The sequence below is a fragment of the Cotesia glomerata genome, linkage group LG1 (genome assembly GCF_020080835.1).
Source record: "Cotesia glomerata isolate CgM1 linkage group LG1, MPM_Cglom_v2.3, whole genome shotgun sequence".
Lineage (NCBI taxonomy): Eukaryota > Metazoa > Arthropoda > Insecta > Hymenoptera > Braconidae > Cotesia > Cotesia glomerata.
In genome coordinates, this window is record NC_058158.1 from 29,902,487 (window position 1) to 29,920,705 (window position 18,219).

General features: G+C 31.4%; 2 protein-coding genes and 1 long non-coding RNA gene across 3 annotated transcripts; 2 read left to right on the top strand and 1 right to left on the bottom strand.

The window, feature by feature from the left end:
- Positions 1–5,286: 5,286 nt before the first annotated feature.
- On the top strand, positions 5,287–6,212 carry LOC123258707. The gene is made up of 2 exons (XR_006508124.1): positions 5,287–5,332; positions 5,914–6,212. It is a non-coding gene; the product is annotated as an uncharacterized LOC123258707 (long non-coding RNA).
- A 500-nt stretch (positions 6,213–6,712) lies between these two features.
- On the bottom strand, positions 6,713–8,316 carry LOC123274963 (piggyBac transposable element-derived protein 4-like). Its single transcript, XM_044742794.1, has 5 exons — positions 8,241–8,316; positions 7,541–8,093; positions 7,115–7,429; positions 6,807–6,940; positions 6,713–6,717 (listed from the first exon to the last, which is right to left on the bottom strand). Exons 1-5 carry the CDS (start codon positions 8,314–8,316, stop codon positions 6,713–6,715), a joined length of 1,083 nt encoding a protein of 360 aa, XP_044598729.1.
- A 968-nt stretch (positions 8,317–9,284) lies between these two features.
- Positions 9,285–11,574, top strand: LOC123258619 (facilitated trehalose transporter Tret1-like). Its single transcript, XM_044718757.1, has 2 exons — positions 9,285–9,689; positions 9,951–11,574. The coding sequence occupies exons 1-2, from the start codon at positions 9,626–9,628 to the stop codon at positions 11,315–11,317; spliced, it is 1,431 nt and encodes a 476-aa protein (XP_044574692.1). The 5' UTR covers positions 9,285–9,625; the 3' UTR covers positions 11,318–11,574.
- The last annotated feature ends 6,645 nt before the right edge of the window (positions 11,575–18,219 follow it).

Genomic DNA, 18,219 nt, shown 5'->3' on the forward strand with positions numbered 1-18,219 from the left:
TTACAGTATTTAAAACTAATTAAATCCATCGTTTAGGTACATAACTTTTATTATTTATATAAACAATGTTACTTATTTTACATATTTCAAACGTTGTTATTGGAAGACAAGTAAAATTGTTTGAATTAGTAAGTATTTCAAATGCTTCAAAGTGGTTATCAAATTCACAAATAACTTGAGTTGTAATGATAAATAGTTGATTGATATTATCTTTAATTATTAACTCAACAATGTAAAATTTAGGACCATTTTCTGAAGGCATCACCAATACAGATGTTTCACTAATCTTATGATTGCCTATCCAATCTACATAGTTGACAACAGTAAAGTTACTTGGACATGTTGGAAGGCTCAAACGGAACGCATGAAATTTTTTATGATTTTTCAACAAACTATTATCAATAGATCCAACTGTATAAAATGAATTTTCGTCATTTTCATACGATGAATAATAATAATGTTTGAGTTGACTTTTTACGGCAATACTATGATTAATATTAATTCTACTTAAACAAACGCGAGCATATTTTCTAGCAGATTGATGTTTATTTTCGAAGTTCATAGAACATAAATTCCACGGTGGACCCATAGAACCATACATTCTCCGATAGTGCAAAAGGATATGGAATTTGAAGCTTAGTGGATGATTTGGAAATAATTCACAAAATAATATTAAAAATTCTGATATTATACTTTCTAAGAAAAATTCTGTACCACGGGCACAACTTTTAGACGTTGTGATATTGTTATTGTTATAGGTCCCTGTTATAGGGATATAGATATTGTTATACTTTAGGTTATTGTTATGGTATAGATTGTGGATCAAAACAAAACATTGACATATAAATCGAGTAGTCTGCCATCTATTGATAAGTACGAGTATGACGAAATCAAATTGTTGTGATGAGCTGCCTACGAGCATGCGCATTAAACCGCGGAAACATTTGAATATTTGAAATTCCAAAACCATTGAAATATGAAAAAAATTAACTACTACCACTGATTAATTATTATTATTATTATTATTATTGTAATTATTATACTTAAAATAACGATCGACATTACTACTGATGAATTTTTGGTCGTATTTGAATTATTAGAGAATCAATAAATTGAAAAGAATATTTTTAGTTAATTATAATTAATTACTTACCTTAGTATTCAATATGGAAATAAGTCAAATAATTAATAAAACATGTTATTGCGAGTGAAATAACATTGAATTTGGACATCACAAGAACTCAATTATGTTGTTGTAGGTTAGGAAAATAATTTTCGTACTATTGGATTAAAAAAATTTACTTAAATATTATAGGAACCGTTACTATAATATTATGGGAATAGTTCCCATAATTATAGGAACAGTTCCTATATATTATAGGAATAGTTCCCATAATTATAGGAATAGTTCCTATAATTATAGGAACAGTTCCAATATCATTATGAGAACTATTCCCATAATTATGGGAACCATTCCTATAATTATAGGAATTATTCCCATACTGAAGTGCCCATAAATGTGGGTATCGTTCCCATAATTATTGGAACCATTCCTATAATCATAGTAACAGTTCCCAAAAATCATGGGTATCATTCCCATAATCCAAGTAATAGTTCCTAGAATCCTATAGGAAAACATTTCATTAAAATTATAGGAAAAATTCCCATATTTTTCTCTCCGTGTAGTTATACGAGTGCTTCCGCAGCAAAGTTAAAAAAGTTTGGAGATGAGGAAATAGTTATTAACAAAAATTTTGGGTACTGTCTTCTGGAATTTTTCTCAGTTTTTCAAACTCTCTCAACTTTAATTGTGTGTGCTACCTGCAAAGAAGAAATTAAATTTTCTCAAACGGCACCACGCGGTTTAGGATTTAAAATTACATTACAGTGCAGTTGTGAAAATGTTCGATACATTCAATCATGTCCGTTGGTGAACAAAGCTTATGAAATTAATCGCCGGATCGTTACAGCTATGAGACTTTTAGGAGTAGGAAGAGAAGGAATAAATATTTCAAAGAAGGCAGAAATATTCCAAACATTCAATCATGTCCGTTGGTGAACAAAGCTTATGAAATTAATCGCCGGATCGTTACAGCTATGAGACTTTTAGGAGTAGGAAGAGAAGGAATAAATATTTCAAAGAAGGCAGAAATATTCCAAAGAAGGCAGAACAGCTCGATTAGCTGAAAGAACTTCACAAAACATCGAATATGAAGTTGAGGAAGGCCCAATGTATGGATCTGGAATCGCCGATTAATCCAAAGTGAGTATTGAATGTTATTATACGAGTTATTCTACTATAATTGTTTCTCAAACTTTAAACGCGTTTTTCTCAAAACTACTTTTTTTGAAGTGGTTGACATGATATCTCAAGTTCTACCCGACCGATTCTTTTGAAATTTGGTGGGAATCTTCTTTATATATCTCTCTATCGCGTCTGCCTTGGATTTTAAAAAATTTCAATTTGGAGTATTTTTAAAAAATTCGAAAAGGTCAAAAAAAGGGGGTAAAAAAAAATTGATATTTCATGTCGACGCCATTTTGTGAATTTTTTTTTTTTTTTCTTGACTAAGGTCAACGCGATAGCGACATCTTTACAGATTGAGAATTTTTCAAATTTTTTTGTTTCAGATCACTACAAGGGCTGGAATCATGTCAACCAGGGTGCACCGTTTTTTTTGTAGCCCCCACTTCACCGACCTGTAATTTGTCCAATTTATCATTTTTTTTTTTTTCAATTTTTTTTCATATTCTTGAAACGTTAATAAACATCATATAAAAAAACCGATGGTAAAAATGTCTTTAATTTTTTTTTTATGTTAGTTTGAAAAATGCCTAAAATTTAGGCTTCTAGACCAGAATACCCCCTTAAATGTTAAAGTAGATATCTTACTGAAGCTTAGAAAGACTTGAGATTTTTGAAGAGCAATATGGATTTTTAAAAACAGATAATCTCAAAAAGTCAGATCAATAGGGTAGAATTTTGTTCTTAATAGATGATCGAGAATTCATTACATAGGCACATCAGAACAACACTATGTTTAGCTTGAGGTATGAGAAAGAGAGCATATATCGACTAAACCTCTCACTAATGATTATTGCGATGCGATTAGCTCTCGCAAGACTACGTGATCTACAGCGTCCGTGTAAGTTTTTTAATAATTTCGGACTAAGTAAATAGTTATTAGTTGAAATAATTTTTTTTTTGTCATAGAATTTTATACATATTTATCTTTGAGTAAAAAAAGATTATAGTATACTGTATACACCGAGACGATTGGACTGATATAGGAATGAATTTTAATGTGCTTAACAAAATAAAATGCAGCGAAAAATCTAGATGACCAACTTTCAACAGATTTAAACGAAATGACTTAGATCGTATCGTTTATCAACGTTGTTTGATCAATGGGCGCTTAATAAGACGAACTGCCAATAGGCATTTAAACATCAACACTGCTTTCTGGAATGCCTATTGCAGTGGGATGAATATGCTCCTTTTTTGAGAATTCAGTGTTATTGTTATTAGTCGCATATCGTGTTCTTAGTAGTATTAGTCTCGGTATGTATTTCAGCACATTCCCGCTGTACATTGACGAAATTTCACATCCCAAGATTCGGGGAGCTCTAGAAACCGCGACCAAGGCTTTCTAGTGGATAATTTGTGTAGCTGCATATTGGGGTAGTATTTGAACGTGCGGATATACATGCAGCAGCTATAAGTCTGGTTCTAAATGAACTATTTTTGGTTTCATTTTTTTGATACGCTTCGTTGCTTTGTGCACTGTAACAAGCCAGAAGAAGCCGCTAAATCGATTCTTTTTTGTAATAGAAGCACTGATGAAATCTATGAACTTGATGCTCTCAAGCAATGCATGCAAATAATTCAAACGCCAACATGAAAGTCAAAAGTCCATGCTATCAATACTCCAATAAGTCGTAAACCATTTCTAATAATTAGTGTTATTTTCGCACTTACATAATTTCTGTGCACATGAAAAAATGTTAATCCAAATCCAAGTTACTATTATGAATCTCCTAGATTTAGTGATTAATGTAAGTTTTGTCAGCATTGTGTCTACCTTGTTAACAACGTACACTACTGGTAGATTTCGCAGGACTGTAATGCTGTTACGATCATGCTTCGATATCGCAATATCTGTATTTATGAAGGAATTGAGTCATCAACTAATAGATCTTGACTTTAATAATCCAAAACTACAGTAGCTATCAATCGTCCTGGTAATTGTTTACCAATTCAGTCTCGCTATCGGTGTAGTGTCATTACCTTCGACACTGGTCAGTGAAATGAACGCGCCAATTGTTAAAACTTTCGGCGTTTATATCATTATGGGCATTTTCGATGTATTTGCGTTTGCTACTAATAAAAGTTACCAGCTTATGGTAAGTCTGCAAACTGAAAAATACGTATTTTGAATTAACGCTTCATTCATGATCTTCACTGGATTATATACAATCGTTTTCATTCCCGAGATAAAAGAGAAGTCTCTTGTTAAAATACAAGAAATGTTTCAGAGGAAAAATTTTGACAAAAAGTGATAAAAGAAAGATAGATGTTAAAAAGACTTAGTTCAGTATAAAATTTAAGATAGTTTTTAATATAATAGTCATAAATCGACGTTCTAATTAGCAAATTTTCTAACTCCATTTTAGAGAATCTTCTATTTATACGAAAAAAACAATTAGTTCAAAATTTATTATCACTTTAAAAAACCATTTAATATCATTAATAATGATTCATTATTATCTAATAGAGATATAATATTAAGGTTTGAATCATTCAAATAATTTATAATTGAATTATTGCTACATCAAAATGTTAAAAAAGTTTGGAAAATCCAAATGAGCATGCCTTAAGTGCTCATGTCATACATAAATTATTTAGATCATAACAAAAATTATTCGTTTTTAATTTGAATCTTCCCGCGAGTAGTATTATCCCCTCTGTAGATCGAACTAAAGAAAAATTTTAACAGATGATAAAACAGTTAGTAATTATACTATCATGTATGTATAGTTTCTGCTTGTTTATAGTTATTTCAATGAGCCTTTTTCCTGAGAGTAGTACAGCGAACGTGCCACGAGAGGCAGCACTCGTAGTAGGGACAGACATAAAATATTTTCATTTAAGACAGTGTTATTTACGCTATATTATTTTATTATTTAAAAATAATATTTAAACACAAAAACATTTTTTTAATAACCACTATGCCAACAAAACATTGTAGTTTTGCAAAGTGTACGTCGGATAATCGCTATCCAGAAGGAAAATCTGTTTTTTATACCATTTGTAAAACCTCATATCGACGAGGTTAGATTCCAATAAAAGATTACGAAATTATAAAGTTCTAAATAACTGATAAACTAATTACTTAGAATCATCAATTACATGTTTTCAAAATTATTTTTGAAATTAATTAAATGAATAAAAAATGAATAGCAAATTTTTTTCACACACTGATAGAAGGATTTATTTGTACCAAAAAATATTTGTTAATAGTTAACAAATCATTTATTAGAGACCACTTTTTAGTATTAAATAAATATTTCTTAGTATTTAAAATGATTTGTTTGTATTTAATAAATCTGATGTTCATTTATTGAATATTAATAAATCTTTTTAAATACTAAGAAATATTCATTAAGGATTAAAAAGTGGTCTCTAATAAATGATTCGTTAAATATTAAAAAATATTTTTAACTAGAAACAAATCCTTCTATTAGTGCAGTTATTGGATATAAATTAAAATGACATATAACCTCTGTCTGTTACTTAATCGTATTCATTTATTACATATAATAACGTTTATTTATTACCATTTATATTTCATTCATATTTAACTCTGAAATAAATCTTAAATTTATAATTATTTTCAATTTTTCTTGTTACAGTTTGAATTTACCGCTAGTTTTTTACTAGAGTTTGTATACTAACCTGTCAATTAATTCATTTTTTTTCCGGTAACTTTTAAGTTACGGCACGCAAACCAACGTTTTAATGTGACAACATTATTGTCTTTTACAGTTGCAAATTTTAATTTTGCTCCAGGAACGTCGTCTTCGGTCAAAAACATGTTTTTTATGTCCACTTTACTATGTGATTAAATGGAGCTCTGACAATGTTTGTCCCTACCGAACCACTAGCGCCGCTAGTGAGTAATTTTTCGTACTTCAGGAAAAAGGCTCATTCTGTTTATGAAAAATAACCCTTTCACGGTTCTGGGCGTTTCTCCCACTCTTTTCCTACTCGCGGGGCAAGGGGACTGCACGCAATCCAGTGAGCGGAGCGCAGGGGCGTATAGTAAAGGTTCTTAAAAAATAACTCTCTGACAAGAAAATGTTAAACAAATGTTTTTTTTTTTTATTTATCAACTTTGTTGGTACAGAAATTATAATTTATTTGTTATGAATATTCTTTAATTTTTTTATGTAATAAAACTTTGTACAGTGATAAAAAATTTAACTTGACTCAAGAGCAAGAATCTTAAACCAAGAACACTATTTTGAAGAAAAAGAATTTCTTGAGTCAAGATATAATTCTTGGTTCAAGAAAAATTTCTCGATTTAAGAATTTTTCTTCTTGCTTCGAGAGTTTTATTTTCTTTAAAATGGTGTTCTTGGTTCAAGATTCTTGATCTTGAGTCAAGTTAAATTTTTTATTAGTGTATACGTTAATATTTATACTCACTTTTTATCCTGTGAATGATATTTTGAGAAGCAATTAAATTTGCAAAGAGCTAGATTGCACTGTAAACATTCATATGACGATTGAATGAAATACCCACCTTTAGTTTTCCTTTTTTCATTCAAACATAAAGCACATGAGCGGTGTGGCCCATTAATTTTAGTTAAAATGTGAGAGTTCGAATTTTCACCTTCATAGACTGAACCTACTTTAACAGCAAGTTGCTTCTTTCGACTAGAAAAATTACCAATAAGTTGTTGACTTATTTTTTTATTAAACTCTAACTGTGATACTGGCTTCTCTTTTCCTTCGTTATAAATAATTTGACTATTCACAAGGCAGACGTCGATAAGAAAAAAAAAGTAATATTTCCACCATTTATTTGAAGATCGACTCGTAGAATAATACTTTCTTTTTTGATCAGCTAAATCAACTCCACCCATGTACTCATTATAATTAGCAACAGATTTAGGGCAAGGAAAATCGATGTATTTTTTATCTTTCTTGGAGTACTTTTTTACCACAACGGTATCAGTCGGATCACAATTGGTAGACAAAATCGAAACTGCCCGATTATCTTGCCAGATTGTAGCAGTAATTCTGTTACATTGCATTTGCCGAATGTCACCTCTTTCTAATTTTAAATCTTTGGGATTTTTTAATTCTTTCGGCCATTCTTTACGATTTGTTCTGATCGTGCCACAGGCGTAAATATTATTTTCACTAAGTGCATTAAATAATTTTATTGACGTAAAAAAATTATCACAATATAAATGATGATTTTTTAATCCAAAAAAATCAGATAAATTCAAAACAACTTGTTCACCAAGCAACCATTCTTTATTTTTCTCTTCTTTTTTTCCCAAGTAAGGTTTAGCGTCAAGTACATAGCCGGTTTTAGATTCAGCAATTACCCACATTTTTAAACCCCATGATGTTGGCTTATCCTTCATGTATTGCTTAGCCGAAAAATTACCTTTATATGCTATCATAGCTTCATCGACAGAAAGGTCACGATCAGGACGATAAAAATATTTAAATTTGTCTAAAATATTTAACAAAGGGCGGATTTTGTAAAGCCTATCGTAATCAGGTGATTTTAATGGAGGCATTTTTTTATTATCATTGAAATGAAGATAACGATTTATTGCTTTGAATCTTTTATAACTCATTGCTTTTTTTATCATTGGACATTCAACAAAGTCTGTTCCAAAATACATTTCGATCTGAGGTAATTTCACTATACCCATGTATATAATTACTCCGAGAAATGCTTCCATTTCTTCAATTGTCACAGGTGACCAATCTTTGTCTGAATGACCGTCATCGTTCATTTGTTGGGCATACAAATTAGTTTGTTCTGTTGCTATTTCAAAAAATTCTCTGTCTAAAAATAAGTTTAAATAATTTTTTTCATTGCTTTCTTCAGGCAACATGTGTAGGGATCCAACTAGACTAGTAAATGGTGCAACTTTTGTTTTTTTTATTTCATTAGACCATACACATCCTGTGAAAGCTTGATCTTGATTATTACTTTTATAATCTTCATCTTCGTCACTAAAAGAATAGCCAGAGCTATCACTATCATAATCTACGTTTTGATTTTCCATTGCACTAAATTATTATTAAATTTAAATGAAAACAATAACCTCATTAATAATTTACACGGTAAAGCTATAAAAACAATAAATACGGTCCTGAGTGAGCACGCGGCGGGCACGAAAATCTGGTGGCGGGAGTTAGTCCGCTCACGCGACTGGCTATCCCCACTCCGGGAGAAAAAGTACGACTCAGTCCGAATCGACCGTGAAAGGGATAATATATATGGCTGCCGAAATCGCAGAAAAAGTCACCAAACTGACAATCGAAAAAAATTAACTGTATCGAAACGGAATTATTTTGACACGCAATTTTCACAAGGGTTTTGATAAACTTCCTCAGGAATAAAAAAAAAAAAAAATTAAATCGTGAAAGTGATTTTTGACAAAGTTGTGGTGTTATCAAGCCCATAGCTCCCGTTAATACCACGCTCTTATTCATTTAATTCATCAGAAAAACGAGTTTTTTTTGAGAAATCTTATTTAATCGATAAGAAAATTTTTTTAAAGTTTTCTGTAGTTACTATTATTTATTTCAATATGCTTTTTATCCATAACTTTTTTTGTTTAAATTATGAAAATCACGTTTTAATCGAAATCACGATTTTTAGGCGAGAGTAGAGCATATCTGCGCGCTTCGCGCTTAAGGCATGCAAAATCACCCTCTAAAAAATAAGGAGTTAGACAAATAGCTAATTAGACCACCGAAATGTAAGCCTATTGTATTTATATGAAAGATCTCTTTAAAAGATTCAAATAATTTTTTAATTTAACATTATTGTATTGCAATGACTTATAGGTATTGATATATTTTATGTAATTTATCATATTCAATTGGAAAAAAAATCTTACTAAAAAAATAACGATTATTTTTAATAATTAATTGTAACTAAAAATAATAAGTACTTTTTTCTGCATATTTTGATTAGCTCACACGGAAAAAAATAATCGGTAGCGTCGACTGATTACTTTTTCCATGCATCAGTGGATTCATTAAACAGAGTTTTCTTTCTAATCCTTGAAAAACGTGAGAAATAACTCTATTTTTTATAATGATACGATAAATTTTATGTAGTGGCTAATAACAGAAAGAAGCAGATAAGACTTAACTGAGTGCGCAATCTAAATTGTTGAGTCGATTATACTATCTGCATACTTACTTAAAACTGTCATTTCTAAGAATTATAAACGTATATTGTGTTATTTTGTAGAAACTTTAAATAACGTTAACATGTTTACATTAATATTCAAATAAAAGGACAAATAAGAAAAATTGATTTGATAGTGATTCAAATAATTCAATTAATAATAACTGTTGAAAATGAATTTATCATTGAAATTAGGCTGCTGTAGTTTATGGCCGCAATGGTTAGCTGCTATAGAATGTAAGTATAAAAAACCAAAAAGTTTGTTTATTTAAAAATCCATGCCTCATACACTTGCTTGGTCAAAATTTCATAAAATATGACTAAAACACAAAGTCAAAATCAATAGAATGAAAACTGATTCGATAGGATTTACATTAATCCATCGGATGTAATGATCTAAATCATGATGAAAAATCCTAGCACGCTGTGAAGCGTACAATATTAAATATTTTTCCATAAATTAATATAATACGTGACTTCATGCTTGAAATTTTTCAGTGTGTTTTATCAAATTAAATGCTGGCTTGGTAGCAGGCTGGCCATCACCCTACTTGGCCAAACTAAATGCAATAAAATATCCAAATTCCGAACTTCCATTAAGTGACATCGATGCTTCTTGGATAGCATCTCTTCCAAATCTCGCCCGACCATGCGGCGCAATCTTCGGTGGAGTACTAGTGTACGTTATTGGCACAAAACTGTCAATGTTATTATCTGGAGTGGCATTTGCACTGGGATGGCTATGTTTTTTCGTAATCGATTCATTACCACTGGTTTATGTATCACGCGTTGTTTCTGGTGTTGGTGTAGGAATGCTTTTCAGCGTATCTCCGCTGTACATTGGTGAAATTGCGCATCCTAAGATCCGTGGAGCTTTGATAGCTTTAACAATGCAAGGATTTTTAGTGGGCACTTTGTGCGGCAGCATAATGGGAAAATACTTGAACATGTGGGTATTTGCTGCAGTAAGTCTCGCTCTAAGTATAATATTCTTGATCTCATTCAGCGTAATGCCCCAAACACCACACCACTTAATTCGTTGCCATAAAGTAGAAGAAGCTGCTAAATCAATTCTGTTTTACGACAGAAAAGCTCACGTTAAAAAAGAACTTGATACTCTTCAAGCTTTTCACCAAGCGAATCAATCAATGACATTCAAAAATATTTTGCATGAGCTCAATACACCAGTTAATCGTAGAGCATTGCTGATGGTTAATATTATCGCTATACTAACACAAGTAAGTGGTAGTAACGTATTTTCTTCGTACATGGAGATTATACTAACCAATGCCCACGTAGACATCATTGAACCATCAAGTTTAGTGATTGTTGTCAGTTTGGTAAGTATTTCATCCAGTTTTCTAGGAATGTTAACCTATGATAAATATGGTAGAGCCATAATGCTCTCTAGTTCATCTATGGGAGCAGCTTTTGCAATATTTCTGTTGGGTTTGAATTATCTGCTGTTAGATCTCAATTTTCATAATCCAAACTTACAGTGGTTATCTATTGTTTCAATGATTTTCTACAAAATTGCTGGTTCTTTCGGACTAATTGTGGTTCCTTCGGCGTTGACGAGTGAAATTTTCGCACCTAGTATAAAAGGTGTAGGCTCTTGTATTAAAAGTTCACTAATCGGAATATCTGCGTTTTTGGTTATCAAGTTTTATCAACCACTAGTAAAAATTTTGACAGAAAAATATTTATTTTTTATTTATTCACTGCTTTTAATTCTTATGGCACTGTATGCTATTTTTTTTATTCCTGAAACTAAAGGTAAATCTCTTCCAGAAATCCAAGAAATTCTGAGTCGAGGAGTTAAAGCCAAATCGCATAATTATAAAAAGTCTAATGATGACAAATAATTCTTTATAATAGGAGAGTCTAATAAATGTTATATTATGCAATTTTTCAGAATCTTACAAAGTTATATCTACTGTAAAAATACTATGTTAAATTTTTTGTACGCCTGACAACGTGTGAGCGTGTGAGAATGTTCTAATTTCGGCATGCCGCTATGTGACGATTTTATAATAAAAAATTGTTAGTGTGTCGCAATTTAGACACTAAATCAGTAAAAAAAGGATATTTCAAAAAATAAATACATGTTATTATAAAGTCAGCGTAATTTTTTAATTCATTTGTTTAGTTATATTCATAAAAAATATAGTTAAAAAATTATTAATACGGATGTCAATTGCTAGTGCGGTTAGTCTGTACCAGGGGGTCCGCACTCGCGTGTTGGAAATCGAAAGAGATTATAGTTCCACGACGAGGGATATTAACCATGGTGGCGCAACGGGCGCTAGAAAATATGTATAATGTAGACCAATTATAATATACCTCGTATATAGAGTAGATTAAAGAAAGTTCCTTGGCTCGAAAAACTCTGCTTCAAATCTCTCCTTCGGAAGTATTTTTTTTTTCTCCACATTTATTATGTATGACCATTATTATTTTTTTTTTTTAATAAACAAATGATCGATTCATTAAAATAGATAAATAATCAAACTAAATAACGTTAGCATTGGTTACATATAAAATTCCTTGAATGCAGTTTATATGTTTCATTTCATCAAGCTTAGCATCCAGTGCTTTGGCCACGACGGTAGAGTATTGACTTTCAACTTGACGCGCTGGGTTCGAATCTCCAGAGATCATGTATTTTTTTTTTTTTTTTTGAATAAACAAATATTTTTATAAATATTAAAGTATGATATAAAAATCAGCCGACGTTTGAAAATTTTTTTTAATTTGTTCAAAAATTGGACTCGCGGATAAGTTTTTCAATGTGAAATTTTTTTTTAACAATGTTTAATAATAAAATTCTCTAAATGTTTAAATAAAAGAATTGTTAAACATTGGCTAATTGTACTATTACTTTTTTTGATTTTTTATACAAATAAATACACGATGAACTAATAATAATAAGTTAATTATTTTCCTAAAAAATATTAATAATGATTCATTTAAAAATTGAAGTCCAGCATATCTGCACAACTATTATGCAGGTAAGTATTAATAAAAAATCGAATAATTTAAATAAAATATTAAAAAATTTTTTTAAATTCCACATGTAAAAATTTTTAAAAATTCCATTCGTAGAAATTATTAAAATAATCATAATTACTGGCTCAAACCCATACAGAGGGGTTGGTGCTTTTCACCTACATAAAAAGTTACATACACACCTCTTTATATGTATACATATACATATACTCGCTCGCCGCGCTGCTCGCGATCGTAATTTGTTCGATTCCTAAACAATAGTAAAGCCTCATTGAATCTGCGTCAACGCAATCTTTTACGTTCTCTTTTATCTCTCATCTTAAATCTAATATTATTATTGACAATTGTTTAATTTAATAAAATAATATACAATGCCGTGGCAGTCTGCAGCGTTAGGATGTTCATCAAGAAACAATGACCCGAGTCATTCTTTCCCGACTGATGAAATCCGCGCATTGACATGGAGAGAAATGGTTAATTGCAAGCCTCATGTATATCAGATTTCATCAGAGAATCTTTATAAACATCGCCTATGTTATAAACATTTTTCAAATGCGATGATAAGATTAACTGGTGTACGTAGGTGTCTAATTAAAGATGCTTACCCTGACGTTAATGTCAATTCTTTGACTTATGACATTAATGGAAATCCTACCGTGCAATATTGTTGTGATGTAAGTGCAATTTCTGACACTAGTCTTGGTGAAACGGAAGTGCCTGCTTTTAATGCTAATAATTCAGATGTTTCTATGAAATCTGTATCTCATGATGACATAGCTGATCATGATGTGTGCAATCGTGATAGTTGTTCTGGCGTTCAACCAGATGAAAACATTTCTATGACATCTGATGTTTGTGTTAATAATTTGAGTGATTGTGCTAATACTGTAAGTGGTAATAGTGGTAATCCTACTAGTGTAAATAACTATAGTGTAAATAATACTAATAATAATAATAACATTGTTGATAACACGTCAACTATCAATGTTTATGAACGTGAAATCGCGAGACTCACTCAAGCTCTCCGCATGCAAAAAGTTAAGACTTCTGTGGTCACATCAAAGTACCGAAAAAAGTGCAAAGAAGTTAAACAACTGACCAAATCTTTATCGCTGACCAGTAATTCATCGCTGTCAGAGATTCAAAATATTTTTATTCAAATGCAATTTGAAAATGCAGGAAAAAATCCACAGGTAAAGTTTAAGTTTATGGTTACTTTAATGATACAAATTCTTATACAGATTTTTAAAAAAATGTAAACTGAAGAAGTCAACTTTTCTTGAGCCAAAAAAATTTGTTATTGTTCCAACATAACTTTGGTTTTCCTCAAAATTTACTTGGTGCAAAAAATTCTTGTTTTCTGTGTAGATTGTTTCTCGTACAATTATACATATCCTAATCTCTTATAATTTTTCAGGCGAGACGTTTTTCAACACCGCAGAAATTGTTGTCGTTGATAATACACGAACGATCTCCAACGGCCTATAAGCTATTATCCGATCTCTTTGTTCTTCCCAGTCCAGGAACTTTGAAAAAAGTTCTTGACAAGATGAACTTTGACACGGGAATAGCTCCAGTTATTACACGACATCTGAAGAATGAAGGTACACGGCTGGCATCTTCATTGGATAAACATGTCATAATTATTTGGGATGAAGCTGCGACGTCACCAAATTTATATTACGATTATTCGAAAGACAAAATTTTTGGATTCGGAGACTTTGGATATAAACGCACAATTAAATTTGCCGATCATGTTATTGTGGTTGCTGCTCATTCTGCAAATCGTGACGATTGGTTTGTCCCGATCTATCATGAATTTTGTGAAGGTCAAACTAGTCCACCCGAATTAATAAGGATTATTAAATCGGTCTTTACTGAAGTAATTAACTGTGGACTAGTTCCCGTGGCAACGATTTGCGATCAGGGAACCAATAATGTCAAGGCTGTCAAAGATTTACTTTTACAGTCTAACAGATTAAGGTTCCAACAGAAACAAAATCCAGGTAAAAAATTTAAACATACTTTCTTCTGTACAAACTTAATTGTTATTCTCTTAAAAAATTATATATGATTTTATAAATATCACTAACTTTTTCCAGATAATACGATACTATGGCGTGGTTTCGAAATTGTTCCTCTGTTCGACAGTCCTCACCTCACGAAAGGATCTCGGAACAATTTACTGACCAAGAAATTGGAATATGTTCACAGGGCTGAAGCACAGAGTGAATTCTTTAAGCTATTCCAATTTATTGATATAGATGTGTCAGCCACTCATTATACTCAATGGGATGACGTCGAGAAAGCATATAGAGTTGACAAACTCCGTACATCTGATTCTCGAGTCACGAAACTGACCGATGAACATATTTATCCGAAAAAAATAAAAAAAATGCGAGTCCGTCCTGCTGCTCAAGTAATGAGTAAAACTGTAGCAAATTTAATAAAAAGTGTAGTTGAATCTCCAGGTAAATTTTCATTTAATTTTATAATCATTTTTTTCTTTCCGTAAGAGTAACGTGCTAATGTGAAGCGACTGAATTGAATTTTCAAATGTTTAAAACCTGTGGTGCGCTGAATCTCTCTCTACTACCTTTTATACCTTCCAATCAAATACACGTAGCTAAAGTTTTCTCTCTTTTAACGCTTGCGCTCCCATTTCTAGTTTCTTTGCGCATGGCACTTTTATTCGAATATCTACAACACGTTTACATATCTTCATTAATAATGTAACTATAATAGTTTCTTTTAAATTGTTAATTAATAATCTGTTTGGTTATAGATTCCATTGAAACTATCGAAAGAAACGTGTGCCTGGAACAAACATCATTGTTTACAGCCGAGATTCTCAACTTCTTTAATAACTTGTTCGATTCAATGAATGGCTCACCCCGTCATCTAAAAACTACAGCCCCGTTGCGAGCTAACGTTACTGCTGACAGTCTTCACCATGAGTTTTGGGCCCGCTGCAAGTATTTTTTGGGTCAATTGCGATTTCTTGACCCTAAAAATCCAAAACGTAAAGCTACAGTTCCAACTCTCGATAACTAGAAGCTGAACGTAGAGGGCTTTGAAAAGGTATGGAAAATCCTGTCTCGTTACGAGTTTAAAGAGTTCTCTCCCCGAAATTTTAATCAAGACGATCTTGAAAGTCTATTTGGATGGTTAAGGCAAAGGAGCTGTAACAGGAAACCGTCTTGTAGGTTAATCACCTCGCACTTAAGGAGTTTTCTGATCGACAAAGTAGGAAGATTCAAGCTACGCCATGGGAACACTGAACATGATGATTCCGAGAGTGTCGATTTTTCAGATATAATTTCTACGTTCAACAACTTTTTAATTGATCTTGATTATGATGATAATGATGGTAATGAAAATGATACCGACGATATAGATAATTCTATTGAAAAATCTACTATCGAAAGCAGTATTCCATTTTCTAAAGCTGAATCAACAAAACCAAGACCGAATATCATTCAGCAATTATCTAATCTCGTCATAACGAGATAATTCAGAAACTGATGAAAGTTGTTGAATGTAAAAATTGTAAAACTTCTTTCGTGCGAAAGACAGGTTCCACTACGTCAGACTCATTATTTGTCCTTATGTACTTTCAAGTCCTTGAAGCGATTGAAAATGTCATGGTCACTCATTGCTACAAGTCCGACATCAGTAAATTGTTAAAATTGAGGGTTGAAGAACTTATGAACCGTGACGTAATTATCAAACAATGGTCGTCTTGTTTAGAACACCAAGATAATCTTAATAATACGGCCATCGATTTGATAATTAGGAGGTTCCTAATCGATTGGTGTACTGCGGTCAACGGCCACTTGGAAGGGAAAACAGACCATTTGAAAAATGCTAATTTCATTTTTCATAATGCATGGAAGAAATTCCAGAAGACTAAGTCAGTCTCGCAACGGGAAAAATGAAAAACTTTTTTTTCGAATTAATTATTTATTTATTTATTTATTGTTTGTATAAATGTATATAGTATCCGTAAATAGGAGTATTATGTATATAGTGGTTGTAAATAAGTAAATAATTTGTGTAAATATCTGTAATTAGGAGTTTGATGTATATAGTGGTTGTAAATATGTGAATAATTAGTGTAAATATCTGTAAATAAAAGTTTGATGTATATAGAAGTTGTAAATATGTACATAATTTGTGTCAGTATCAGTATAATATATATATATATATATATATATATATATATATATATATATATATATATATATATATATATATATATATATATATACAGTAGCGCTCAAAAGTATTTTGACAACATAAAATTTTTAATATTTTTTTAAAATAAAAGCCTATCGGAAAATGTATTGAGTATAATGTAGAGTAGTGTAATTGCGACTATTTAAGCGTATCAAATTACAACTTGTTTGTTTACACACCGCGCCACCGAACGTACTTGACTTACCGTGAGCTCAAAAGTATTTTGACACGCATTTGACTTGAAAAACTCTCGCAGATTACTTGTTCCTTAGTTTTTATTATTACATATATTTACTTGTTGTGGTTACTTCAATATGCCTAAGTGCAAGGAATATTCTAGTGATTTTAAAAAAGCCGTTATTAATGCATTAAAACAAGGATTGAAACAAACAGAAGTTGCTCGTTTGTTTAAAGTGTCTCGACAGTTAGTTAGCTTATGGAATAAAGTCTATAACAAAAGAAAAACTGTCGAAAGTAAGCCTCGAACAGGCCGCCCAAGAAAAACTTCTTCTTACATCGATCATATTATAAAAAAGTTATCAGCAAATGATATACGGATGTCCGCTGTAATGATAAAAAATGAATTAAAAGAAAAATATAACGTAGATATTCATATTTCTACTGTTAAACGACGCTTAAAGGTCCTAGAGTAATATGGCCGAAGACCGGCTAAAAAACCTTTAATATCGAAAAAAAACAGGAAGTCTCGTCTTGAGTTCGCGAAACGGCATATATCGTGGTCAAGTTTAGAGTGGTCTAAAGTTTTATGGAGTGACAAAAGTAAATTTAATTTAATGTCATCTGATGGTATCAAGTACATTCGGCGTCCAGTAAACAAAAAATACGATTATCGGTATCAAATACCCACAGTTAAACATAGAGGTGGTAGTGTGATGGTTTGGGGATGTTTTTCACGGTCTGGAGTTGGGCCATTAGTTCGAATAGAAGGAAAAATGGATCGGTTCATGTATGCAAATATATTAAAGTCTCAGATGTTACCATATGCTAATCATCACATGCCAGCTAAGTGGTATTTTCAACAAGACAATGATCCCAAACACAGATCAAAGCATATCAGTGACTTATTAAATCGTGAAAAAGTTAAAGTTCTTGAGTGGCCAAGTCAAAGTCCCGACTTGAATCCGATAGAAAATCTCTGGGAAGAATTGAAACGTAGTGTAAAAACCCAAAATTATTCAAACAAAAACGCTTTGTTTGAAACTCTAAAAAATGAGTGGGATCAAATTCCAATAAGTCGATTACAAAAATTAATCGACTCAATGCCGGAGCGATGCAAGGCTGTCATAAAGGCCAAGGGATATGCTACTAAATACTAATATATTTATTGCTGTAAATTATAATTATGCGTTAAATTAGTTTTTTTTTCAAAAATGTCAAAATACTTTTGAGCCACCATTTTCCTAATATTTTAAAAATTAAACTTTCTTTTATTATGAATAAGAACCTCTTTGACACTATTCTGTAGTTTATTCAAAAGGTGTTAAAAAAATAAATAAAT

What these genes read in the sequence shown, in the direction of transcription:
- LOC123258619 (XM_044718757.1), top strand. Translation starts at nt 9,626, where the DNA reads ATGAATTTATCATTGAAATTAGGCTGCTGTAGTTTATGGCCGCAATGG. An exon ending in ATGGTTAGCTGCTATAGAAT is followed by an intron (nt 9,690 to 9,950) that starts GTAAGTATAAAA and finishes GAAATTTTTCAG; the next exon opens with TGTGTTTTATCAAATTAAAT.
- LOC123274963 (XM_044742794.1), bottom strand. Translation starts at nt 8,316, where the DNA reads ATGGAAAATCAAAACGTAGATTATGATAGTGATAGCTCTGGCTATTCT. An exon ending in CGAAGATGAAGATTATAAAA is followed by an intron (nt 8,094 to 8,240) that starts GTAATAATCAAG and finishes ACTTATTTTTAG; the next exon opens with ACAGAGAATTTTTTGAAATA. An exon ending in GAAGAGAAAAATAAAGAATG is followed by an intron (nt 7,430 to 7,540) that starts GTTGCTTGGTGA and finishes TAATGCACTTAG; the next exon opens with TGAAAATAATATTTACGCCT.